Source organism: Lactuca sativa, chromosome 7 (assembly GCF_002870075.4).
Source record: "Lactuca sativa cultivar Salinas chromosome 7, Lsat_Salinas_v11, whole genome shotgun sequence".
In the NCBI taxonomy this organism is placed as follows: domain Eukaryota; kingdom Viridiplantae; phylum Streptophyta; class Magnoliopsida; order Asterales; family Asteraceae; genus Lactuca; species Lactuca sativa.
Window position 1 is genome coordinate 134,414,932 of NC_056629.2, and position 23,941 is coordinate 134,438,872.

Genomic DNA, 23,941 nt, shown 5'->3' on the forward strand with positions numbered 1-23,941 from the left:
TGTTGTGGCAATTAACTTTATTCTTGACCGGAACTTTAAGGTAAAATTTACAATATAACCTATGTAATTTTAATGACAAATCTTTTTAAGAAAATTCATAATTTTCTTAGATAAAGACACTACAAGGATCACATTAAGAAAGGAAAAGTACATTGCGTGCAAATGAAGTTATGCCTCTTATCCTCTTTCTTGCTCCAGAAATTTTGTCAACAAAGTTGATTTTTTTTTCTTAAGATAAAGTTGCCAAATTAACATACGCCACTAATTGATGATTTACGAAACAGATAAGAACATATTGGCACATATCAAATTAGTTGTAGCAGTTGAAACATGGTTGATCGTGTTAATCTAAGTAAAACATGTTTTTTTAATTAATTTACAGCTCTAAATTAAACAAACTTTGAATTTAGAATGCAAATTGTGACGCCTCAATCCCACGGGTATCGTCATTTATCCTTAGTATTCTTTATTTCACTAGAATAAATCCAATAAATCCTTTTATTTCATTATGATTTAACAAAGTTACATAAGCGGCAATGCATAAAAGAATTTATTTTAACATATTATAATACATCCAAAATTTATGTTAAAATAATAACTCTTGTGGTCCATTCTCGTTCTTTTCGCCTGAGATACATACATGAAAATGTATGCTTTAAATTTATTGAGTAACTACTTCTTGTGGTCCATATGGTTTACTTGGTCACTACTCTTTGTAGTACTATGCCGAGGTGGCTTGTTGCTTGTGTTGTGGTAATTTTAAGCACCTTTGTAAGCATGATATAAGTATATGGTAAAGCTACTTGTGCTCTTGTTTTCTTATTTTGAACTTTTCTTGAAAATACAATTTATATTATTTTTTCATAACAAAAATTTTCAAATGTCAAGTAAAGCTTTAGACTTCTTTAGCTCTATTAATATGCAAATATATGCAATTTATATTATTTTTTCATAACAAAAATTTTCAAATGTCAAGTAAAGCTTTAGACTTCTTTAGCTCTATTAATATGCAAATATATGCAATTTATATTATTTTTTCATAACAAAAATTTTCAAATGTCAAGTAAAGCTTTAGACTTCTTTAGCTCTATTAATATGCAAATATATACAATTTATATTATTTTTTCATAACACAAATTTTCAAATGTCAAGTAAAGCTTTAGACTTCTTTAGCTCTATTAATATGCAAATATATACAATTTATATTATTTTTTCATAACAAAAATTTTCAAATGTCAAGTAAAGCTTTAGACTTCTTTAGCTCTATTATTATGCAAATATATACATTTATTTTTCAAATTCCACATTTGTTCATTCAGTCCCTTATGTTATTTTCATTCCTTTTCAGAGAACAAAGTTTTTTTTTGTCAAGTCGATTTGGTCATTTTCGAAGAACTTAAAGGGTCAGTCGGTAACCAACTTCCTCATCTAAATCGATGACTAGTTGACCAATTGACTAGTCTTTGCAACGGATTCCTTCTACAACAACTTCATTGTGAAATTTTCCTTCCTTCGTTTTCTTAGCCTCCTTACTTCTTTTTCTCATCTTCTTCTTCGTATCCTTCGTTTTTCTTCTTTTGATGCATCCGAACAAAAAAACCATAGTGAGGTGCGATTATGGAAGCATGGCAATCATAAAGACTTCCACCACTAAGAAGTCGATATAGTCTTGATTGTAGAAGTTGATCCACTCTAACTCAATACACTCCAACTCGATACATTCCAACGATGTTTTTCCGGTTTACACTATGATTTTGACTTTTACTATCTGATTTTGACTTCGAAATGGCAAGAAACTGGATACTATAGGTACAGGTCCCAAAAAAAATAAGTCACTACTGTAACACCCTATTTCGGGTCATTCCATAATTCGAGGTCGTGACCCGAGGATCAAGTATCATAAGGCTTCGGGCCTTGGAAAGGAGAGGCTTATGCCCATTAGGATGTTGGATAATGTAGCTTATAGGTACCGAGTGTTCGATTCACGTTTTGAAGCCCAAGGGTATAATGGTAAAGAGATAGTTCGGGCCTTTTATGAATTTTGGATTTAAGCTCGGGAAGTTATGTGGCAAAGGAGAGTTGATAGAATTGTAGAGCTTCTCATTACCTTTCCGTGGATATAAATAACGTCGAAATCGGACTTAGAACGAAGACATTATGGCCTTCGGAAGATTGGTGGTTCTAGACCCTAGCTGAGTATGTTGGGCGTACGCTATGAGTACGTCAGGCATGCTGGCTCGACATCTGGATCGCGGAGGCTTCAACGTACACGAGGCGTACGGCCATCAGGGGCAAACCCTAAATTTAGGGTTTATGCCTTATTTAATCACCTTAAGTCACTTATAGACCTTCTTTTGACCAGCCTCCACCTCTCCAAACCCTAATTGCCATTTGAGTGTTTTGAGCTTAGAAGTGAGCTTTGGAGGTGATTTTGGTGATTTTGAAGGAAAAGGAACTCTTGGAAGTGGCAATGTTGTGGCTAGAGCTTGTGGATCCAGAAACATCACCAACACAGAAAGCTTTTGGAGGTATAAAGCTCTTAACTTGATGGTTCTTTTGATAAGATCTAGTTAGGACTTATTTCTATGTTTTCATGGTCCTTTAAGCCATGCTTGGGAGTATGGGCTACTCCAAAAGCTAAGGATGATAGATCTTGGCATTTTTTAGGTCCCTTGTTCAAAAAAATGCAATCTTGATGAGTTATATTGGACCATGCATGAGTTAGGGTTGTTATTATGGTTCTTTTTGAGTTTTGGGTCCCATTAAGTCATGAAAGGGTGTAAAGTTGCCAACTTAATAGAGAAGTTTGGTTGAGTGTGGAGTACGATGGGCGTACCCAACTCGTACGCTGCGTGTACTGGCCACGGAAAGAGTACGTTGGGCGTAAGTTTGAGCACGTCGGCTCAACAACTTGACTTTTGATGACTTTCACATTTTGGGCCTTGGTTGGGCCAATAGTCTTTCTAACTTTGGGATATTGTTAGGCCTTGAGCCTTATTGGGTTTGGGCTTATAATGGGCTTTGGGTGTCATTTGGGAATTTGGGCCATATTGGGCTTTTGGAGCCATTAAGATTGGGCCATGGTTACTAAGTCAAATGAGAAAAGGGTAAAATGGTCTTTTACCCTGGGAGTTGGACAAATGAATTAGATTCCTCGTCATGGATTATGGCCTAATTATTAATTGGGGTTTTATTTGATTGATTAGCATGGGGATTATCTGGATCAACAGTCTGAGCGTTTATCTGAGATATTCGGCAATTTGAGGTGAGTTTCCTCACTGAGCTTGGTGGGTCGAAGGCACCAATGTCGGCCCACGGTTTATTATGATTAGGATGCTAGTTGTCTGTGTGACTCTTGCATGTATGTTATGTGATATGTATATCGGGCGGGGTATGATGTCAAGCGAGACCTGATGAGGATATTGTATGATATTTATCTTATAGATTCTTGAATGTGTTTTATGTGTCTATATGAATGTCGGGCGGGGCATGATGAATGTAATGAGGCGGGGCCTATCTCATGTTATTGACAGGTCTGTTCCGGGCGGGGTCTGATGGGTGTGGGGTATGGCTCATTGTATTTTTGATATGTATGGTATAAGGTATTTTAGGGAACTCATTAAGATTTGTGCTTACGATTTTCATTTTATGTTTCAGGTACTTCCGGATTGAGGGAAGAGCTTAGGGCGATCGCATCGCACACACCATATTTTCCGCTTTATATGATTCTAATGTATTGAGACGATTAAATGAGTCACTCTGATTTTCCTTTATGTTTTTATGAGCATAACTAGTTGGTGGTTTTATTATTATGCAAAAAAATGAAATTTTGGTCTTAATTATTGGGACGTTTCAACTACCTACTATGTTCCCTTAAAAGGACAGAAATAACATAAGGGACTGAATACGCAAATATGGAATACATTGTAGGGCTACGGTGTCCTTTTCTCTTATTTTATTTAATGAAAACTTAGTTCATTTAAATTAATGATTTGATACCAACTTGTGTTTCCCTAATCATGTGGGTACCGTCATTTATCCTTAGTACTCTTTATTTTAGTAGGATAAAACCTTTTATTTCATTATGGTTTAACAAGATTACATAAACGGAAGTACATAAAAGAAAATCTATATTAACAGCTTATAATACATCCAAAAAATATGTTAAAATAGTAAATACTTCTTGTGGTCCTTATTCCTTCTTTTTTTCTTGAGATACATACATGAATAGGTTTTAAATATATCTCATACTAGGGCGAGCATGGGTCAGTTTTGGTCAATTTTGACCTAAAACCGAACTCAAACAGACAAGCTTCGGTTTCAAAAAAACTAAAGCAAAACCAAACTGAAACCAATGGGTTCGGTTTCTCAATTTTTAGTTTTTTCGAGTCCGGTTTCGGATTTAAACTCACTCAAATTGATTTATGGGTTTTGGGCTTATACTGTTAGCAAAGAAAGATCAAGCCAACTTTTTACTAGATATAGATAATGAGAAGGAAAATTCTTATTTATCTCCACCGGTGTGGGACTCTCCAAAGAGGAGTTTAGATGTAGAGGAATGTGTCAGCTGCACAAAGCGGCAATGCCTTAACCATCATATTAGAGCATTTTTTGTGATTATAAATCGCATAATATACCAATATAAACATTTATAATTCACTGAATACATATATATTATATAAAATCGGTTTGCTTCAGTTTTTTTCGATGTGTACATCCCTAAAAACCGAAACCAAACCTATATTTTTGGTTTTTAAAAAACACAAACCCTAACCATTGGTTTTGCTTTAGTTTCAGTTTTGTCGGGTTTTAGTTTTCGGTTTCGGTTTTACTCACCCTACCTCGTACAGCGGGTATTTAAATGGCCATAGTTGGCATGTATGCATCCCATTAAGATTACATAAGTACCCACCTTTGCTTTAGCTTGCTAGAGTTTAGAACCTTTATGCTTCTAAAATCTCCAAGTTAATACTAAGCAACTGATAGTGTTTCTTGTTTTGGAATGGAGAATAATGTTTAACATTGCTTGCTATTCGTAGGATTAGTTTGTCTTTTAGACATAGAAAGTTATTATCTTACATAATTGACGTTTTGTTGTTATCTGTTAGCATTTCATCATCTTAACCCTAATCAAACTATGATTAGTTTCGAAAATTGTTAACTCAACTGGAAACCACGCTGATAAATAATGACGGTTGATTTGTAAAAATGTTTCAAAACATGGCACAAAGCTGAATGGTTTTTTTGTAATTTGTCTCGAAACATAAAACAAAATAGAAGAAAGCAAAACAAAAAGATATTTATTTCCAAGCATCAAAAAAGATAGCAACCAATATATGCCTAATAAGCATCATAATTTGTAAAAAAAAAAAAATACAAATCCACCCCTCATCGTCCAAAACAACTCTCAAAAAAAAATAAAAAATAAACAAAACCACCGAATAACCAAGGGTATTTCCGTCATATCAAATATCTATCTACAATAAATGAGTTCTACAGAATGTACCGTAACAAGAATGCATGAATGAATCATAATTCATAAGTTCCAAATTCTTTCAACTATAATCTAGTATCTATAACCAGAAGCGCCAGGTGGCGCTGGCGGCAGTCGGTTGGGCGTGCGGCGGCCGGTGGAGTTTGATCTGGGGGCAGGACCATCATCACCGTTTTGAGACGGGTCACTGTACCTTCGACTATGCCCGTTGGATGATCCATATCGGGAATCAAGACCCGATGGGCTGCCGCCATTGGCCGCAGAATCAAAAGCAGATCTCCAATCACCACCACCACCTGATGATGCTCCACTACTTCTTGGACTTTCTGTTCATTTCTCATATCATAAAAATCATTAAACACCCAAAACAGCAATAATGTATGAAAAAATAATAAAAATAAATATATATGAAAGTAGGTTGGTATTACCTGCAGGGCTACCATTGGAGATGGTTGAGGCTGCAGCTGCTCGGTTATCATGAATGCTGAGTTGTCTGGTGAGTTTGGAGAGCAAGGTGGATTGCATCTGTACTTTCTCCCTTTTCCGCTTTACATTCCCATCTTCTTGAAGCAGCTCCTCGATCCGAGCTGTACTCTGGGAGCTTTTCCACCAAACAAATACAAAAGGGCAATTCTGTCATTTCTCGTTTCAAACCAAACGCAAATATATATACATATAGGAACCGAACCGAATACTGACCTTACAGAACTATACAGCTTATTCAGCATGTCTTCTTTAGCCTTCTCCACTTGACATAGAACAACAGCCTGCATAACGAATTTAAAAAAAAAATAATAATAAGAAGATGAAGATGAAGAGAGACAGTTAGTTAGTTAGTTAAACAGAGACCTTTGGGACATTTGCTGCAAGGCTGTTGAGAACTGCTTCAACATAACCACGCACTTCCTGAGCCATCCAACGAAGTTCTTCCTCTGGATCTGCGGGTTTTCTAGCCATTGTATCCTACAATTTGCAACAAATCAGTTATAAAGACTTGTTAGGTCATCTTTCTTCTTTTTGAGTAACTTACAAGAGAGCCATCTGAATGAGTATGGCGAATGGGAGGACCATCTGGCTTCATAACCACTTCACCACCTTTGATACCCATGATAGCTCTTAATTTGTTTAACCATTCAGCCTTATCTACACCACTCTCAGCCTTCAACAGAACAGCGCTATGAGCTGCACAACCACTTATTATTAAACTTTATGTCTGTATTTCAAATATCATTACACAGTAAGAATGAAAAACAATTACATTACCTTTTAAAACAGTCTTATATGCAACTTTGCTTGTTATTTTGAAGACCAGACTCGGTGGTTTTTCTTCCACCTTTGACTTTTTGTCCTTGGAGCTTTTGGTTGGGGGTTCTTCCTCTTCAACTTCTTCCACAACACATTCCTGATCACACATGGCACATGCATCACTACTGATTTGCTTGTGTATTGTTAATTGTTACCATTTTGCAAATGAAATAAACACTAAATTTCACAAGTACCTCTAAAGTGATGACACCACGGAAATTTCTCTCTTCTTGTTTTTTAGTGTATCCAAGCTGCAAAAAAAAACCATTTCAAAGCAAAGGGACATGAAAACATGTATATTAAAGTTCATGCCATGTCACTAACCTTCCCAGTTTTCTCATTTAAAACAAACCATCTCCTGCTCCACCCGTTAGTTTTTGCACTTTTCTTCAACAAGAATCCTGCATGAAGAGAGAGATATAGATACATTATACATCCTTAAAAGGAAGTAAATAATACAATATAGGCATGAAATAATGATTATATATGTTTAATACAACAAATGACTAGACAAAATAAAAGTCAAGGAAGATGTCAAAGTGTAGACCTGCTGTTATCTCCCCATCAGGTCCTGCAGTCTTTAAAGTGGGCCCCTCTTTTTCATCCTTATCTTGCTTGGTATCTTTCATTGATTTTAAGTTCCCACCTTTTTGGGGACTACTTGCCTAAACAAAGCAAAAACAACAACAATTAAAAAAATAATAATAACAAAAATAAAACTATTAAGTTTATTTCAAGCCTCTCAATGTACCCTATTTAGTAAGGATTGTTCTGCATCAACAGCCTTCTTGGAAGATTTGGTTTTAATCTCTTCTTCTTTTCTCTGTCTATCCATCCTGATTATAAACAAATAAATAAATAAAAAAAGGTAACTTGAGAATTAATGAATCGAAAATTGATCTAATACAATTTTAACAGAAAAATAGAAATAAATCAAAGGACTAAATGCAATAAATAGCAACATACTTTCATTTACTTGTTGAATATAGCATCTAACTTCCATTTTTTTTCTATTAAAGCATTGAACTTTAAATAAAAAATCTTACAAGGCACTACTATACTTTGAAAAATCTAGAAAATTATAGCATTGTGCTTTCAACTTTTTAATGTTGTAATAGGAAGAAATGAGAGTATGATGCTAAAATAAATAAATTAATGGAAGTACGTTGCTATTTCTTGCATTTAACCTTAAATGAAATTTAGCATACCTTCTTTGGACCAAACGGATGAAATGTTGTGGTGGAACAAACACTCTCTCCATGTCAACAAGTGCAGTCACCATGGTCTTTGCATCATTCTTAAACCCCTCCAGAGCTGTTGTAGCAATTGCCACCACCTAGTCAAAACAATCAGTGCCACGTCAGCATTACCGCATTGCTATTTCCTGAAATTTTCATTTAAAAAATAAAGTACTAAAGTACCTCTCTTTTGAATGGTGGATATCTCCCTAGCCCTGGTGTAGCATTAGCTGAAGCTGAAACTATGTCAGCAAGTACACGATGAACCTGTACTCATTACAAATATGATTAAAGAAATGAAATTAAAAGAATAATAATATTAATAAGAGAAAAGGGGGATTAATTAAAAATGAAAAAAAAAACAAAAGAATGTGTAGTTTTTTTACCTCGTCAACACAGAGACGTGAGGGCTCCTTTGCAAGGTCCAATACGCCTTTTATTAAAGAGCGTAATCCTTTCTCTGGAGATATGAGGTAAGGTTGATAACCATCTGCTTCTAGAACAATCTGATACAAATTCCATTTGTCATTATATAAAGTATTGAAAATAAATTTAAGTGAACCAAAATTTGAGGAAAATATATAATAGATACCCTCTTCACGTTTTTTATGTCAAAATGTCTATCAAGAGGAAGCTGTTTGATCCTATTAGGAAAGTTACCCTCAAAACTTGCAACAACTTTCCAACCACTTCCCTGAAAAACAAGCATTCAAGTACGTTAAAATAATTATTATTATTATTATAATATGCATAACTACTTGTTCTTACCTCCCCAGTCATAATATGTTGAAGAAATTTGTCCTCAAATTCACGACAAAGTTCCAAAGCCAAAGCTCTTGTACCTTCAGAACTAGTCACCATTGATTCCCCAAGCCTTACCAATTCATCTTGCACAATTTGTGACTTACCCTGAAGCCTACATGAGTTTTAAAAAACAATATGATTAGAGACCTAACAGATTGCATAAAATATGATTAAAAAAAGAAGAAGAGAAATTACATATCCTCCTACTTTTCTTCCTAATTATCTTCCTACCCATTTGAAATGATGACAAGTGTCCTAAAATATAATTAATTTTATCAAAATATGAAACTTGTCACAATTTCAAATGGGTAGGAAGATAAGTAGGAAGAAAATGCAGGAGGATATTTAATTTATGAAAAAAGAAACTTTTGTTAGTGTGGTATACAAATACAATTATCTATGAAAGGCATAAAAAATCAATGATAAAAGATAAGGATAAACAGCAGAGTATAGTACTGTTCGATTCTTTTTTTACCGTAGTTATAGAGTAAATTTACAATAATGGTCCCTGTGCTATCTGATTTTTACCGTTTTAGTCCAAAACGAAAACATTTTTTAGTTTTGGTTCTTATTTCAAGGTTCCATATCGCTTTTTCTCCCCAAGACTTTCTGATTCTAGTACTCATTTCATAGTTTCATATCAATATTGGTCCTCATTTCAAGGTTCCAGGGACCAAAATCGATATGAAACCTTGAAATAAAGACCAAAATTGAAAAAAAAATTAGATTTTGGACCAAACACGGTGAAAATCAGAAAGCACAGGGACCATTTTGTAATTTACTTTTAATCTGATACATAGCAACACAAATTATATAAAGCAAGTAACAAGTAAATAATCAATGATATACATACCCTGATAAAAGACTTGGAAGCCTGATTTTCATTCTGCTACGAATTTGATGAGCAAGGGTCTCCACAAGAGCTAATCTACCAAGCTTGCTTTGAGGGACACCTGTCAATATAGATTTCAAACTTTCACTTTCAGCCCTCCAAGCAGTTTCTAACGAGTTATCTGACCCCACATTTCCAGATTGAGCTGAAGCAATGGAAACTGATTGCCCAATCAGAGCAACCCATGGGATATCAGCTGAACTCCTTGGTCCTTGACCCAACAGAAGTGCCTGAACAGCAGCAAGAACTTTGGGATCTGAAGTTGCTTGATCGATTTTACTGATCACACCAATGGTTCTTGTTGCTACAGTAAAAAAAAAAAAATTATAGTTTAATAATTTATATAAGAAGCTGAGAGTAAAACTGAAAAAGTGGATAAGAAGATGAATAGTAAAAGTAATCCCACATTCTCCATCATATTCTTTTGCAATTCTGAGGGCTTTTGCAGAGGCAATTTCTGGTGCCTGGGCAGCAGGTATTATGACCAAGAGAATTGCATCGTTGTGTTGAGCATATTCACTCTGCAAAATAAATAAATAAATAAATAAACAATGTGAAATAAAAACAACAAATTTTGCAGCCACTCACCAAAGAATCATCAAGATTTCCCTTATCCACTCCAGGCAAATCAATTAATTTCAAAGGAGGAGCTGGAAACAATATGATTAAATTAGCAAACAAAAAGAATAACAAATGAAGCATATAGGAAGGCAGAGGTTGCACATAAAAATGGTATTCAGGAGTTTACTCATCCATTCTGTGTGACTAAATGAGGGTATTTTGGTCTTTTAATAAAAAAGAATGGAAGGAATTAAATTGTATCTCGAAATATGTCAAAAACATAGAATTTTTTTTTTAAAAAAAATGAAGCAAACAAACAATCAAGCTTAAGTGGTATAAAAGGAATCCGAAGTAGTGTGATGCATTTGCCAATTGCTTGATATTTTTAAGCAAACAGACTCACCTGTACTTGTTTTAAGCTTCAAAAATATTTCATCCCGACTCTTGCTTGACACTTTACTAAGCCTATCCTGTAATGAGTGTCGAAGAGCACCTGTTGGTGGACAAAAAGAGCATACAAATTCAATAATCACATATATAGAACCCTATTACTAAATGTGTGTGGTGTGTGTATGTGTGTGTTGAATTGGCTTAAGCACTTAAGTATGACATGAGGACTCACTTGCAGACACAGGTTGGGATTTACTATCAATCTGCAGTACAATTGATTTGCTGCTTAAGTTACCATCCCTCTTTAATTCAATACATATAGGCGCGCGAGTTGCACCCCCTTCACCAGTTGGCTGCTCAAGTTAATTTGCAAATTGAAATGACTTGTTATGTTATGTTATGTTATCATAATGAATTAGAAAAACATAAGGTGAATATATATGTGTCCAGATTGAAGATGGAAATAAAGAAAAATGAAGGTCTTACCAAAGCAGGATGTCCTATCAAACTGTTCAAAACTGCTGATTTACCTGCACTCTGAACAATTGGTAGCCCATAATTAGAAATTAGCTAACATCCTTTAATTTTACAAATGGGACATCGAACTAAAGAACTGTCAGATAAGATACACAACAAATTTGCCCACAAATCCACAATGTGACTGCACTATCAAAGTTCTTTGATTCCATATTCTTTTCTAAAGTATGTAAGTGTGCTAGGTTGAGTGCATTCACTTCTTAAAGGAGTATTGTTCTTATTATCATAAAGAATCTAGTCTATCTTAACATACAAAACAACGTCAAGTAGATGCTAGATGCGATGACCATGTACTTGATTAGATAATAACCTTGTCTACGGAATAATCAGGAGCATCTGATGAATGATTACACATTAACAATTATTTGAGATCCATCTATTGGTAAACCTAAAAAGAGCAAGGGGGAGGCTAGCAAGAAGAGCAGACTGGCTCCATGATTAGCTAAACAGGAGACCCCTGGCAGTTTATGAGTGGATCCTGATCTAGTGGAAAGCATAAGGCAAATCCATACTGTGAGATGTGGCATTAAGCAACAAGTAGATGAGTTTCGAATCATCTATATGCTAAAATTAAATCTGAGCAAAAAGACTTCCCAACTACATTTAGAAAAAGATCCATCAAAAATAGAGATCGCAACAAAACCATATCCAGAGATCCACTGACTTAGTCAATCAACACAAAAAGCAAGTAGTCGGATCAAAAGAGCTCATGTAGGACAAACTTACGGTATTGCCAAGAGCAACAACGTTAAGAAATGTGGAAGGGCGTTTTGAAGAAGACGATGAATTTGCATCAACATCTTCATCGTTAAGCAAAGCCGCAGCCTGCCGCATCGAATCCGCAAGTTGAGCCAATTCTTCAATCGCCTCCATTTTTGTATGTTTCAAGTCGAAAAAGACTTACACGATAACAGATCGAAGCCAAGAAAAATATAGATCGAGTAGTGAATGGAGATGAAACCCCCCCAGACGCCGAATCCAGAGGTACAAAAGAATTTAAAAAGAGTATAAACCCAAGGTTTGTGATGGAAAACAATGATGGATCGAGTGATATTTTTAGGGTTCTACAGTGAGATTTGAAACCTTTTTTGAAATTTAAACTGGCTGTGTGCGTCCAGGCAGGATGATGGAAATGGGCAGGAGAACATAAAGAGGAATCATTTATTTACAAGCGAAATTGAAGACTAGATAGATGAGATGTGATCCGTCACCATTCTCCACAATGGAGCACCGTCAAATTACTAGTTTGTAACAAAGAGTGTAGTAACTAGTTACGTAACTTATTTTTAATTTTTAATTCAACAACAAATCTCATATCATAGTAAGTTGGAGCTTTGTTATTACTCAAGAGAGCAAGTTAGATTTAGGGGTCGTTTGATAGTTGCTGACTGGGAAAAGTCTGTCTAGGTAAGAAATTCTGACTCGGTAAGAAATCTTGTTGTTTGATTGTACATCTGACTGAATGTGCTAAGTGATAAAAAATGACCATTTTATCCTGCTGTTATATATAGTGATGGATTAAGTTACTGAATAATTATAAAAACATACATATTGTCATACAAAATGTAAATTACACACAAATAAAAATGACATACAAAATGTAAATTAAACATAAATCATTTAATATCCAAATAAAAACATAATGAAATTTAAAATAACATAATAATTAAACATAAATCATCAGTATCGGACGTGAGGCGTTGAGTCGACCTCTGAGGGTTTTCATAACTGACGAGCATGCAGTTTTTGCTATTGATGTATTTCGAGGATGTGTGCTGGAGATTTTTGGTGACGAGTTCCCGATAGATCTAGTACCGATAGCGATGGGTGATGTCCGTGTCATCGTGGGCATGGATTGGTTGAGCCATTTTGGAGAAGTGCTCGACTGCGAGCGTCAATTGGTGACTATACGAGACCCTAGTGGAGGAGTGATTATAGTGTATGGCGAGGGTACCAGATCTGGGTTAGCTTTCTACTCTGCTGTCAGGGCGAGGCAGAGTTTACAGCAGGGATGTATGGGCTTCTTGGAGTACGTGATGGATACATGGGTTGTTTCAGAGAGGTCGAGCTCTATCTCCGAGGTTCCGATAGTGTGCGAGTTCATGGATGTTTTTCCAGAGGAGTTACCAGGTGTGTGTCCTGAGAGGCAGGTGGAGTTCCGGACTAATTTAGTTCTGGGCGCGACACTTATTGCCAAGACACCTTATCGCCTTGCGCCACCAAAGATGCAGGAGTTATCCTCACAACTCCAGGAGTTGTTGGGGAAGGGTTTTATCAGACCGAGTAGCTCACCGTGAAGAGCGTCGATCCTTTTTGTCAAGAAAAAGGATGGTTCACACTGGATGTGCATTGATTAACGGGAGTTGAACAAGCTAATGGTCAAGAACTGTTATCCACTTCCGACGATCGACGGTTTATTTGATCAGTTGCAGGGGACATCTTGGTTTTCCAAGATTGATTTGAGATCTGGATATCACCATGTGAGAGTATGCGAGGAGGATATTCAAAAGACGGCCTTTAGAACTCGTTATGGGCATGACGAGTTTGTGGTTATGCCTTTCGGGCTCACCAACGCACCAACAATGTTCATGGATCTCATGAACTGGGTGTGTAGGCTTATGTTGGATCGGTCGGTGATCGTGTTCATCGATGACATCTTGGTGTATTCGAGGTCCAGAGAGCAGCATGATGAGCATCTGCGAGAGGTTCTAAGGGTTTTGAGGTCGGAGAGGCTTTATGCCAAATTCTCCAAGTGTGATTTCTGGTTACGAGAGGTCCAGTTCTTGGGACACCTCGTTAATCAGAATGGGATATTGGTCGATCCAGCCAAGATTGAGGCAATTATGCGATGGGAGGTGCTGAGATCCCCAGTTCAGGAGTTTTTTGGGATTGGCCGGCTACTATCAGAGATTTATCAATGATTTCTCCAAGATTGCGGTTCCTCTCACTAGATTGACCCGGAAGGGTGTTACTTTTGTTTGGGGGCCTGAGCAACAAACATCATTCAAGACTCTTCGCCAGAGGTTGTGCGAAGCTCCGGTGTTAGCCCTTCCGGAGGGAGTGGAGGACTTCGTAGTTTATTGTGATGCGTCTATTTCAGGGATGGGTGTAGTGTTGATGAAGAGGGGTCACGTGATAGCATATGCGTCGAGGCAGCTAAAGCCTCATAAAACGAGGTATCCCACCCATGATTTGGAGTTGGGGGCAGTGGTGTTCTCCCTCAAGATCTGGCGCCACTACTTGTATGGGGTCCGGTGTACCTTATATACGGACCACAAGAGCCTGAAGTACCTGATGGATTAGCCCAACCTGAATATGAGACAAAGGATATGGTTGGATGTAGTAAAGGACTAAGACTATGAGATCTTATATCACCTAGGCAAGGCTAATGTGGTAGCCGATGCCTTGAGTCGCAGAGCCGAGAGCGCTCCCGATCTGGGATGTATGTATGCGGATGACGGTGATGACTCCAGTCTTAGATACCATCAAAGAGGCTCAGGTGGAGGATGTGAGACCAGAGAACCGCAATAGAGAGTGTGTAATTGGGCAGGTTTCCAAGTTCGTGACGGACAGTCGTGGGCGTATGACTTTCCATGGGCGGATTTGGGTGTCTTATACAGGTGGAGCTTGTCGTGTATTGACGGAGGAGGCACATGACGCTCGTAGTGGGGCCGTGAAAATTGGGCCACCAATAGTCCCTCTTTAAAAGGATACTCTGATTTCCAGAATAAAGCATAAACAAATCGGTCTTTTCTGGCCGTGAAAATGGGGATGTCATACCTTAAGTCCTCATGTTTGGCCTCTTTACGATCTTCAATTGCCATAAAAATCGTAAATCGACCCTTAAGCCTCTTTGTGGTGTTCTTGAGCTATTAATAAGAGTTTAGTGCCCATTTTTGCCTTTGTTAAGGAAGTAGAGAAGCTTGAAGTTGCCTTACTTTGTGAGAAGATTTTAGATCTAGAATCATCATCTTTTGTGCAAGCTTTATGAGGTATCAAGTTTTAATATTGTCTTGTAAATGTTTAGTATCTTCATCGTTTGTTTTGTTATGCTTTTGGTCCCTTTGTAGGTTGATAGAAGAGTTTAGATATTTTAAGGGTTTGTTCTTTTAGATCCGAGCTTGTTATGGACTCCTTAAGCATAAAGGTGAAAGCTTTATGGGATTTTTGGTCACATTCATGCATTAAGCCACTTGTTAAGTCTTTTCTAAGCTTAAGAGCTTCATTTAGCCATGCATGAACGTAAAGTTAGCAAATTTACGTGATATTCCAGCTCAAGGAGGTCAGATCTATGTTTTAGGGATATGTATTAAGGGATTAAGGGCTGCAATCGAGTTTTGGCTGCATCGGTGAGTAAGTTGGGCATACTAGTAGGTACGCTTAATGTACAAGCCCTCAAGCGTGTGCATGGTTACGCCCCGCGTACTCAGTCTGGTGGACTTCGCATGTTTGGGCTATCTTTTGGGCTTAGTTGCTTGGGGCATTGTTGAGCCACCTGAATGCAAGTATTTAGATTTTAGACTAGTAAAAATTATTGGGCCTTAAGGTAAGACCCATGTGTTGGATTAATGTCTAAGTCCATAACTATATTTGGTAAGACTTGACCCGACCCGGCATGGTCCATTTGGGTTGCATACCATCATGCACTTGAATGAGAGAAATAAGACGCTTATGGTTATTAATATATTATAAGTTCTAGTATATTAATAATAAGAATAATAAGATTATTTAATTAGTATTGATCAAGAATTAATCTAGGATTAATTAAGTGATCAAAAGAAGACTAATTAGATATATGGGTTGATTGTGTAAATCATCCATACTTGTATAGTGGGCTAATGCTCCATGGATAATCAAGTTGGGCTAAAACCCATAGGATGGTCCATGGATGCTCCATGGTGTATTTGAACCCATGGATCCAAGGAAATGGAAAGTCATGACAATTAGGGTTTTCCCTAATTGTATAACTATATAAGCATCTTATTATTGAGGAAAAATTAGCCACTAGAGATAGTGAAGAAAGGGCTAGCCGATTTTGAAGAGTGTAGAATTCTCTCAAATCATTCTAAGTGTTTTGATGATTGTGATTCCATTTGAGGTGTCACACTTGGGGCACTAAGCACTCAAGCTTCATGAAGACTTTCTACATCAAGAGGTATGTATTCTATCTTGTTACATTCATTGTTTTGTATGCTAGATTAGGATAATACCTTGGAAGTTCTTATTTGCATGTATAATAGAGAAAACATAGATCCAAGGTATTTAGGGTTGCATGTACACTTAGGAGTGTTAGAATGCTCAAAACCCAACAGTGGTATCAGAGCCACGGGTTGTTTTCTGTTATATTGATGCAAATATTTTATTTTCAAAGTTGAAAAAAAAACCATGAAGTTTGTCAAATTTTAAGATAATTACTTGTTCTTGTGAAAAACTAATTATTTGTAAAATTTGAATAATTTGCTTTATGAGTTGAATTAGGTCAAATTTAATAAAAGATAAAATAATATGATTATTTTATTAGTTTTAAAAGTTTGATCTAAAGAGTTTTATTTTTTGAAACCTCCATAAGTTATGGATATGAAAAGGTTTTAAAAAAAAAAATTGATTCAAAGTTTTTTTGGAGTTACAAAATTTGGTGTTAATGTTTTAAAGGATTCCATAACTTAAGAATAAGTTATGGATCACCAAAAGTTTTTTGTGTTACCTTGTTTTATGAGTGAATTTAGATTAATGAATAAAATTATGTGATAGTTGGTTTTAATCCAAATTAATCTAAGAATTGATTCTAAAATGTGTTTTTGTAACTTGTCATCAAGTTATATGAAAAGTCACATTTAAGAATCATCAAACTCATAAAAATTGGCAAAGGTTACAAAAATGAAGAGTCTAGTTCTAATTAAATGGTTTTATGACTCCATAACTTGTCCTCAAGTTATGGAGGACCAAGAGTCTCTTCATTTAATAAAATAAAATAAAATAAAATAAAAAGGGTGTAACCATAATTAAATCCATAAGTTATAAAATAAAGAAAAGTTAATTCTTTTATTAGTTTAAAGTCTTCCATAACTTGTCCTCAAGTTATGGAACTTGAAGAGTTTTTGGATTAAAACTACTTTAAACACATAAGTTATGGAATTAATTAGTTTTGAATAGTTTCAAAACTTGCCCTCAAGTTTTGGAATTTGTAAAGTTTTCTCTTATGAATACTTTAATTCCAAGTTAGCCCTTAGAATTTTAAAAGTTAAAATTCAACCCTTATACTTTATAATATTATAAGTTAATAATATATATATGTATAAGAGTAAAGTCAGTCTTACCGCTAGTACGCCTCATTCACGAAGCCGGTCTATAAGGTGGGTATAAGGTTGTTGCCTATAAAATGGCAACTTAATGGGTGTCCACTCTCACCCACCGCTTGCTTGACTGGTGGAGGGTCGTTAGCCGAACGGGTTTGACAGGACTAGAATTATCCCTTCATTAAAAGTATTAATGATAATACTAAGTAACTAAACTCTTAATAATACCCAATCTTAGTTACTTAGGAAAAATGTGAATAAGGTGCTAACCCATGAAATTACACTTTACACTTTGTCTAAGTCGTTAGTGGAGCGTGTGTGGTTAACCGGCACACTAACTTGGACTTAACAAGGTAGGTAAAGGGTGACTTAATATTTATCATAGTATCGATGGAGCGTGTGTGGTTAACCGGCACATCGATTGAGGGGTAATTTATTAAGGGTACCAAGTGATTTGCATGGTTACTTCACACCTTGTTTTGTGATCCTCGGCATCCCAGTCACAAAACCTGAAGGGCACACTCGAGATTGAAACATGCCTTTGAAAAGTTCAATGAATCTCAAAGATCTAGGAGTTTCAAAACCAATTAAAACCTAATAATTCATTTCGTTTATCTTGGTGGAAATTGGTGAATCGTCATTCACCTACCTTCAAATATTTTATAGCTTGGATTACGACATACCTCTTCTAAGTTATAAAATAGTTTGTTGGGTCCTAGCCTTAATATTTCATATTGGGTGTCATATTAAGGACTTTAAATCAACTATCTTGAATATCTCCCAAAAGATGTCTGTAATAGACACCTATGATCTTCCCAAATCTAGTGAAACAAGGTTTCCTAAATGAAGATGATGTCCTTTGGAAATCATACTTCTTTCACATCCTCCAATTATTCTCCCCAACCCACAAGTTCTTGAAAAGTTTAAGGTCACTCAAGCCCTATTGGCAAGGCAAGGTCTAGGTGTGAACACATCTTGGAGATGTAGTCACATATTGACAAGCCGGGAGAGTTGGGTGTCAAAGTCTTGAGAAAGTTGGTGGTTCAATCACTTTCTAAGTCACATAGTGAGTTCCTTTGGGACACCTATGAAACAGACTATGACAAGACCCTTAATGATCTTATCTATTTGTTAAGATCAACTTCCTTAAAACTTGATGGACATTGACAATAGTGACACAGGAAATCCAGAAAAGCATTCTCTTCCCAATGGAAAGGGATCGGCCATAGTCAACTCGGTTGACCAAATGGTAAAGAGAAAAGCTAAGTCTGTGATAGTCCCTTGTACCATTATCAAAGGGTCCATATGTTTATATTGCCAAAGGAAGGGGCATTGGTTGCGAAGCTGCCAAATTTACCTAAGGATGTTAAAGTCAATAAGTTTGACTCTACTTCAGGTAAATTCCACTATCTAACTCTGTTAAGTTTCTATTCTAAGATTCTTGATACATGATGTGACTGGGTCACATGGTGATGTTTTAAGAATCAAAGAAAAGTGGAGAAACTTAAAGAAAGAATATGCTGAATCTGATCGCATAGATGGATTTCTATCGCGTAGTTTGAAAAATCGGATTCTTGAGCTACTTCTTAGGAGTTATGAGATATTGCCTAGGAATAGATAACAACAAGTTTTCATATGGATTGTAAGGATAAGTTTTTCCGCAAAGTTTTAAAATAAAAGAAATTTTTTTTTGATTTTATTTATTTTAAAATATCCTTACAATGGCATTTAAGGAAAAATTGTTGCTTATATGATTCCATTAAGAGCAAGAGTGGAAATATGAAATTGATTCTTTCATTTGTGGTAATGTCTAGATTTACCAAATAAGGAAAGATTCTCATCACCCAAGTTTCAATTGGACCGGAACTTGGAATCATGCAAGTTGTATAGCATGATGAATGAGAACTTTCAAGTTTTGGAAAATTAAGACTAATTACTCGGCCACATGGATGTGTGAGTCAAGTAAAGGACTAAGGGATCGAGTACACATTCTTGTGCACTGATTAAGTCCACCACAAAAGATCAATAAGATTATTCGTCATAGTTTACTAAAGCTCAGTAAATATGATTATACTTACAAGCTTAAGTGTAACTCTGAGACATTGGAAAAGGTTCCAATGTATGGCAGGGCGAATAAGAAAAATCAAATTAGGCAGAAGGATAAAAGTTTCTCATATCTGAAAAGATGGGAGAGTACTTTAGTATCAGTTTTGAGATCATCTTAATGATTAAGAAACCATATCAAAATTAGTTCTCTAAGGAAATCTTAGTGCATTCTTATGACTAAGAAGAGGAACTTGAATTGTTGAAATGGTTAAATCAAGAAGATGAGTCATACTTCGTTCCAATACAAGTCTTAGAGTCATACTCCAAGATTGTCATTTGAGTGACATGTCTTAAAGAAGGTTTAAAACACTTTTCAAATGTAAGAGTAAAAGTTTTCTACTCTTGTACATTTGAAATTGGTAAGTTGTGATGTTTTGGATAAAACAAAGACCAACTTAGGCCAATTGGGTAAAGTGTTTTTCTTGATTAGAATCCGCACTATCTCTTGGATGTTTGACAAGGGAGTCTTATATGTCAAGAGGACAGTGGGAGTCTTAAAGGTCTTGAAAGTCTCAAGAAATAATCAAGAATAAAACCTGAAGTTCTTCACTAGCACACGACTTGAGGTTTATAACCTATCGTGTTGACATATCTGTGCCCATTCCAGTTAAAGTTGGCTTTGCATATGAGTTCTTAGAGTTCTCAGTTTGTTGCATAACAACTTGGAAGCAATGGCAGGCCCTTGAGCTGCCAGGTGGCAAGAAGTTAAGGAGTTCAATCCATATGGTTTTGGATTTGTCATGATCTTTGTCTTGTGATTATGGTTTGACAAATTCATATGGGTAGGAACTCATACACCATATAAATCTAAGTGTCATAAGGTTTCTCTCCGATTCATGAAAATGATGGTGAGGAAACGCTTTCACTAAGTAGATTTTACGAAGATATCAATTGTGTTATTTGCATTTTCAAAAGTCGTTAGTGGAGCGCGTGTGGTTAACCGGCACACTAACATGGACTTGTGAGAAATGGAAAATTCCTAAGCAATTGAGACCATGATTACAAACATGGTTCTTGAAATTGCTTAGACACACAGGTGAGCTATCTACGGAAAGGGTGTATGAATCTAAATTTCAGACTGTCCAGCTGATTTCTGAGTACATGTCAAAGCTAGTGGGAGCATAAGTGTTATGCTAATAATCATCATGTTAGTGGGAGCATGATAATTATGATAAGTATTGCAAGTTAGCAATGTTAATTATAGAAAACAAAAGTTTCAATTGGGAAAAAGTTGTTTTGCTATAATTAAGGGAGAGGAAATTATGCTTCATCTCAAATCTATAAGCTTAGATCGTGAGGTTTTAATCATTTAGTCAAGCATATATATATGAATTTCATGTTGGAATGGCTCAACATAAGGAAATTCTGTATATGGGTCCATTATTTGCGTTCTAAAATTCGATTATGATTACGGCATCCCTTTTCATAATCTGAATTATGAGAACTTGGCAAATTGAAATGGAAATATTATAGCAAAAGACTGGTCTAGTCTTTATGTGAGACATCATGAATCGTGTCCCATATGCTTCGGATATAGGATCGATTACATGTGCTATAATCATCTGTTCTAAAATTTTCCAAATGCCTGGGGCATTAAGAAGGGACAAGGTTTAGAACTGGATATGACTAAAAGGATTAAACAATTGTCGAGGACAATCTAAGGTTTACCAAAGATTGGTTACTCAAGGACAATTGGAAGTATAGTGATAATTCTGGAAGGACCATATTGACATAGTCTGTAAGGAGGCAACTCTTGTTCAGAAGTGATAGTCAAAATGGAATCTGGAAATGTTTCAAAGTTAGAATTTTTCAATCTGTGTAAGATTAAGGAAACTTAATGCAAGAAGGATGTTTCCAAGGAGCTGATCTCCTTTGGAATACCCTGTAATGATTGTTGTCAAGTCTTTCTGACTTTGTGCATAATAATTACAAGAGGATCAATGCATATAAGTTTAGAATCTAACAGATTTCAGTAAATGGCATGAATTTGGAATTCTTGCATTTGCAGTAAGCATTTGGGAGTGTGAAAAGAGAATCATTTGAAGTAATGTTCAATTGATCTAGTTCACAAAGTAAAGATCATAGACAAACATAGTATGCATACTTGGTGTATGGCATGACTAGTGTTTAGAAAACATAGTGTACATGCTTGGAGCATGGGACAACTATTGTTTTAAATTCAAGAATAAAGTTGATAGCTGAAACAGTATACAATGAATAATGTGTAATCATATGGTGATAAATAAAAGGTGTTTTATTTATATTCATAAGTTCTGAGACCATATTGGATTCAATTATTATTGTGTTTCACTTTGCATGTTTTGACTTCCCGAATAAACTGGGTTATTCTTCCGGAATGACTAAGTTATTCAAACCATCCACAGTCGGTCATATTTTGGAAGTAGATATGAATTAAGACTGTCATGATGGGTTGTAGAGGTCTAAGGTGTTGGACAAGGCTACAACAATCATGAGTGCTCATAAGTTCTGAGTATTGGATTCAACCCGCGCTCATTGGAATCACTTCATGGATTTTATCACGAGTGATCATGAGACGATAATATCTTATATTCTTCAAACCTAGAGATATGAGTTGTTACTATGAGTTGATAGTACATTGATAGCACGAAAACGCATTTGGTAACTCGGTGCTATAAAACGTGCCTTTGTGTATGATTCAACAAGTAGTAGAACAAGCCATATGAGTCGAAGTTTATCCGTTCCTTTTACCTTCGGGATAAAAGCGATATCTGTGGGCCCCTCGATGATTTGATGATGACAAATGGAAGTGCTCGGCCGGGCCAGGACTGATTTGATTTGTTCAATTAGTCAGTTGTCATAAATCGGAAATCGGGAAACAACAAATGGACAGAGAGAATGATTATAATCCATGTCTCAGTCCATATGATATCTAGAATGGAGGAATATATGATCCCTTATCTAATGGACAAGTCACTGACAAAGGTCAGAGTTCATCGACAAGGTCAGAGTTCGACAGAAGCTTTTGAGAGCTACGATTGCCGGTTGGTTCCTGAAGTCATACGCAATAATAGTTTTAGACTTATCCAAGTGGGAGACTGTTGGATTAATGTCTAAGTCCATAACTATATTTGGTAAGACTTGACCCGACCCGGCATGGTCCATTTGGGTTGCATACCATCATGCACTTGAATGAGAGAAATAAGACGCTTATGGTTATTAATATATTATAAGTTCTAGTATATTAATAATAAGAATAATAAGATTATTTAATTAGTATTGATCAAGAATTAATCTAGGATTAATTAAGTGATCAAAAGAAGACTAATTAGATATATGGGTTGATTGTGTAAATCATCCATACTTGTATAATGGGCTAATGCTCCATGGATAATCAAGTTGGGCTAAAACCCATAGGATGGTCCATGGATGCTCCATGGTGTATTTGAACCCATGGATCCAAGGAAATGGAAAGTCATGACAATTAGGGTTTTCCCTAATTGTATAACTATATAAGCATCTTATTATTGAGGAAAAATTGGCCACTAGAGATAGTGAAGAAAGGGCTAGCCGATTTTGAAGAGTGTAGAATTCTCTCAAATCATTCTAAGTGTTTTGATGATTGTGATTCCATTTGAGGTGTCACACTTGGGGCACTAAGCACTCAAGCTTCATGAAGACTTTCTACATCAAGAGGTATGTATTCTATCTTGTTACATTCATTGTTTTGTATGCTAGATTAGGATAATACCTTGGAAGTTCTTATTTGCATGTATAATAGAGAAAACATAGATCCAAGGTATTTAGGGTTGCATGTACACTTAGGAGTGTTAAAATGCTCAAAACCCAACACCATGTAGGAATTTGGGCCCAATTTGGGAAATTGGGCTATATGTGGGCCTTGGATGGATAATTGGTTTTGGGCCTTTTAGAATGAAAGTTTGGGCTTTAGTTTTGGACCAAGCCAGGTAAGGGGTAAAATGGTCTTTTTACCCTAAGTATGGTTGAAGGATATTGATTTGACTCAAATTGTTAATTGGGTGTTATTTGATATTGATAGCTTGGGGATTTGTCGGACCATCAGCCATGGATTATCGATGTGATTCAGTCGTCCGACGTGAGTTTCCTCACCATGTTTAGCGGGTTGAAGGCACCAATGCCGACCCATGATCTGTTATGTTAGAATACTCATTGTTTGTGTGATACTAGTATATGCATGTGCTTGTATGCTTACTGGACGGGGCCTGATGATTATTCTGTATGCTATTACTTGTTATGTAGTATGAATTGTATGTGGCCGGGGCTCGTTATGCGAGTTAGAGCGGGGTCCGTTATACTC

The 23,941-nt window shown here is 36.1% G+C and overlaps 1 protein-coding gene across 1 annotated transcript; it reads right to left on the reverse strand.

The window, feature by feature from the left end:
• Positions 1 to 5,442: 5,442 nt before the first annotated feature.
• LOC111878390 (dynamin-2A) lies at positions 5,443 to 12,408 on the reverse strand. The gene is made up of 22 exons (XM_023874891.3): positions 11,948 to 12,408; positions 11,171 to 11,221; positions 10,917 to 11,037; positions 10,698 to 10,787; positions 10,322 to 10,383; positions 10,140 to 10,254; positions 9,695 to 10,037; positions 8,806 to 8,953; positions 8,630 to 8,731; positions 8,424 to 8,543; positions 8,221 to 8,304; positions 8,008 to 8,135; positions 7,551 to 7,635; positions 7,347 to 7,464; positions 7,124 to 7,200; positions 6,994 to 7,050; positions 6,758 to 6,896; positions 6,525 to 6,676; positions 6,344 to 6,457; positions 6,194 to 6,261; positions 5,923 to 6,095; positions 5,443 to 5,820 (listed from the first exon to the last, which is right to left on the reverse strand). Exons 1-22 carry the CDS (start codon positions 12,092 to 12,094, stop codon positions 5,567 to 5,569), a joined length of 2,748 nt encoding a protein of 915 aa, XP_023730659.1. The 5' UTR covers positions 12,095 to 12,408; the 3' UTR covers positions 5,443 to 5,566.
• Positions 12,409 to 23,941: the final 11,533 nt, after the last annotated feature.

Excerpts from the sequence above, each read along its gene's own strand:
- LOC111878390 (XM_023874891.3), bottom strand. The coding sequence starts at position 12,094 with ATGGAGGCGATTGAAGAATTGGCTCAACTTGCGGATTCGATGCGGCAG. Across the intron at positions 7,465-7,550 it reads AACAATCCTTACTAAATAGG|GCAAGTAGTCCCCAAAAAGG; the intron begins GTACATTGAGAG and ends TGCTTTGTTTAG. Across the intron at positions 6,458-6,524 it reads CTCATTCAGATGGCTCTCTT|GATACAATGGCTAGAAAACC; the intron begins GTAAGTTACTCA and ends TGCAAATTGTAG.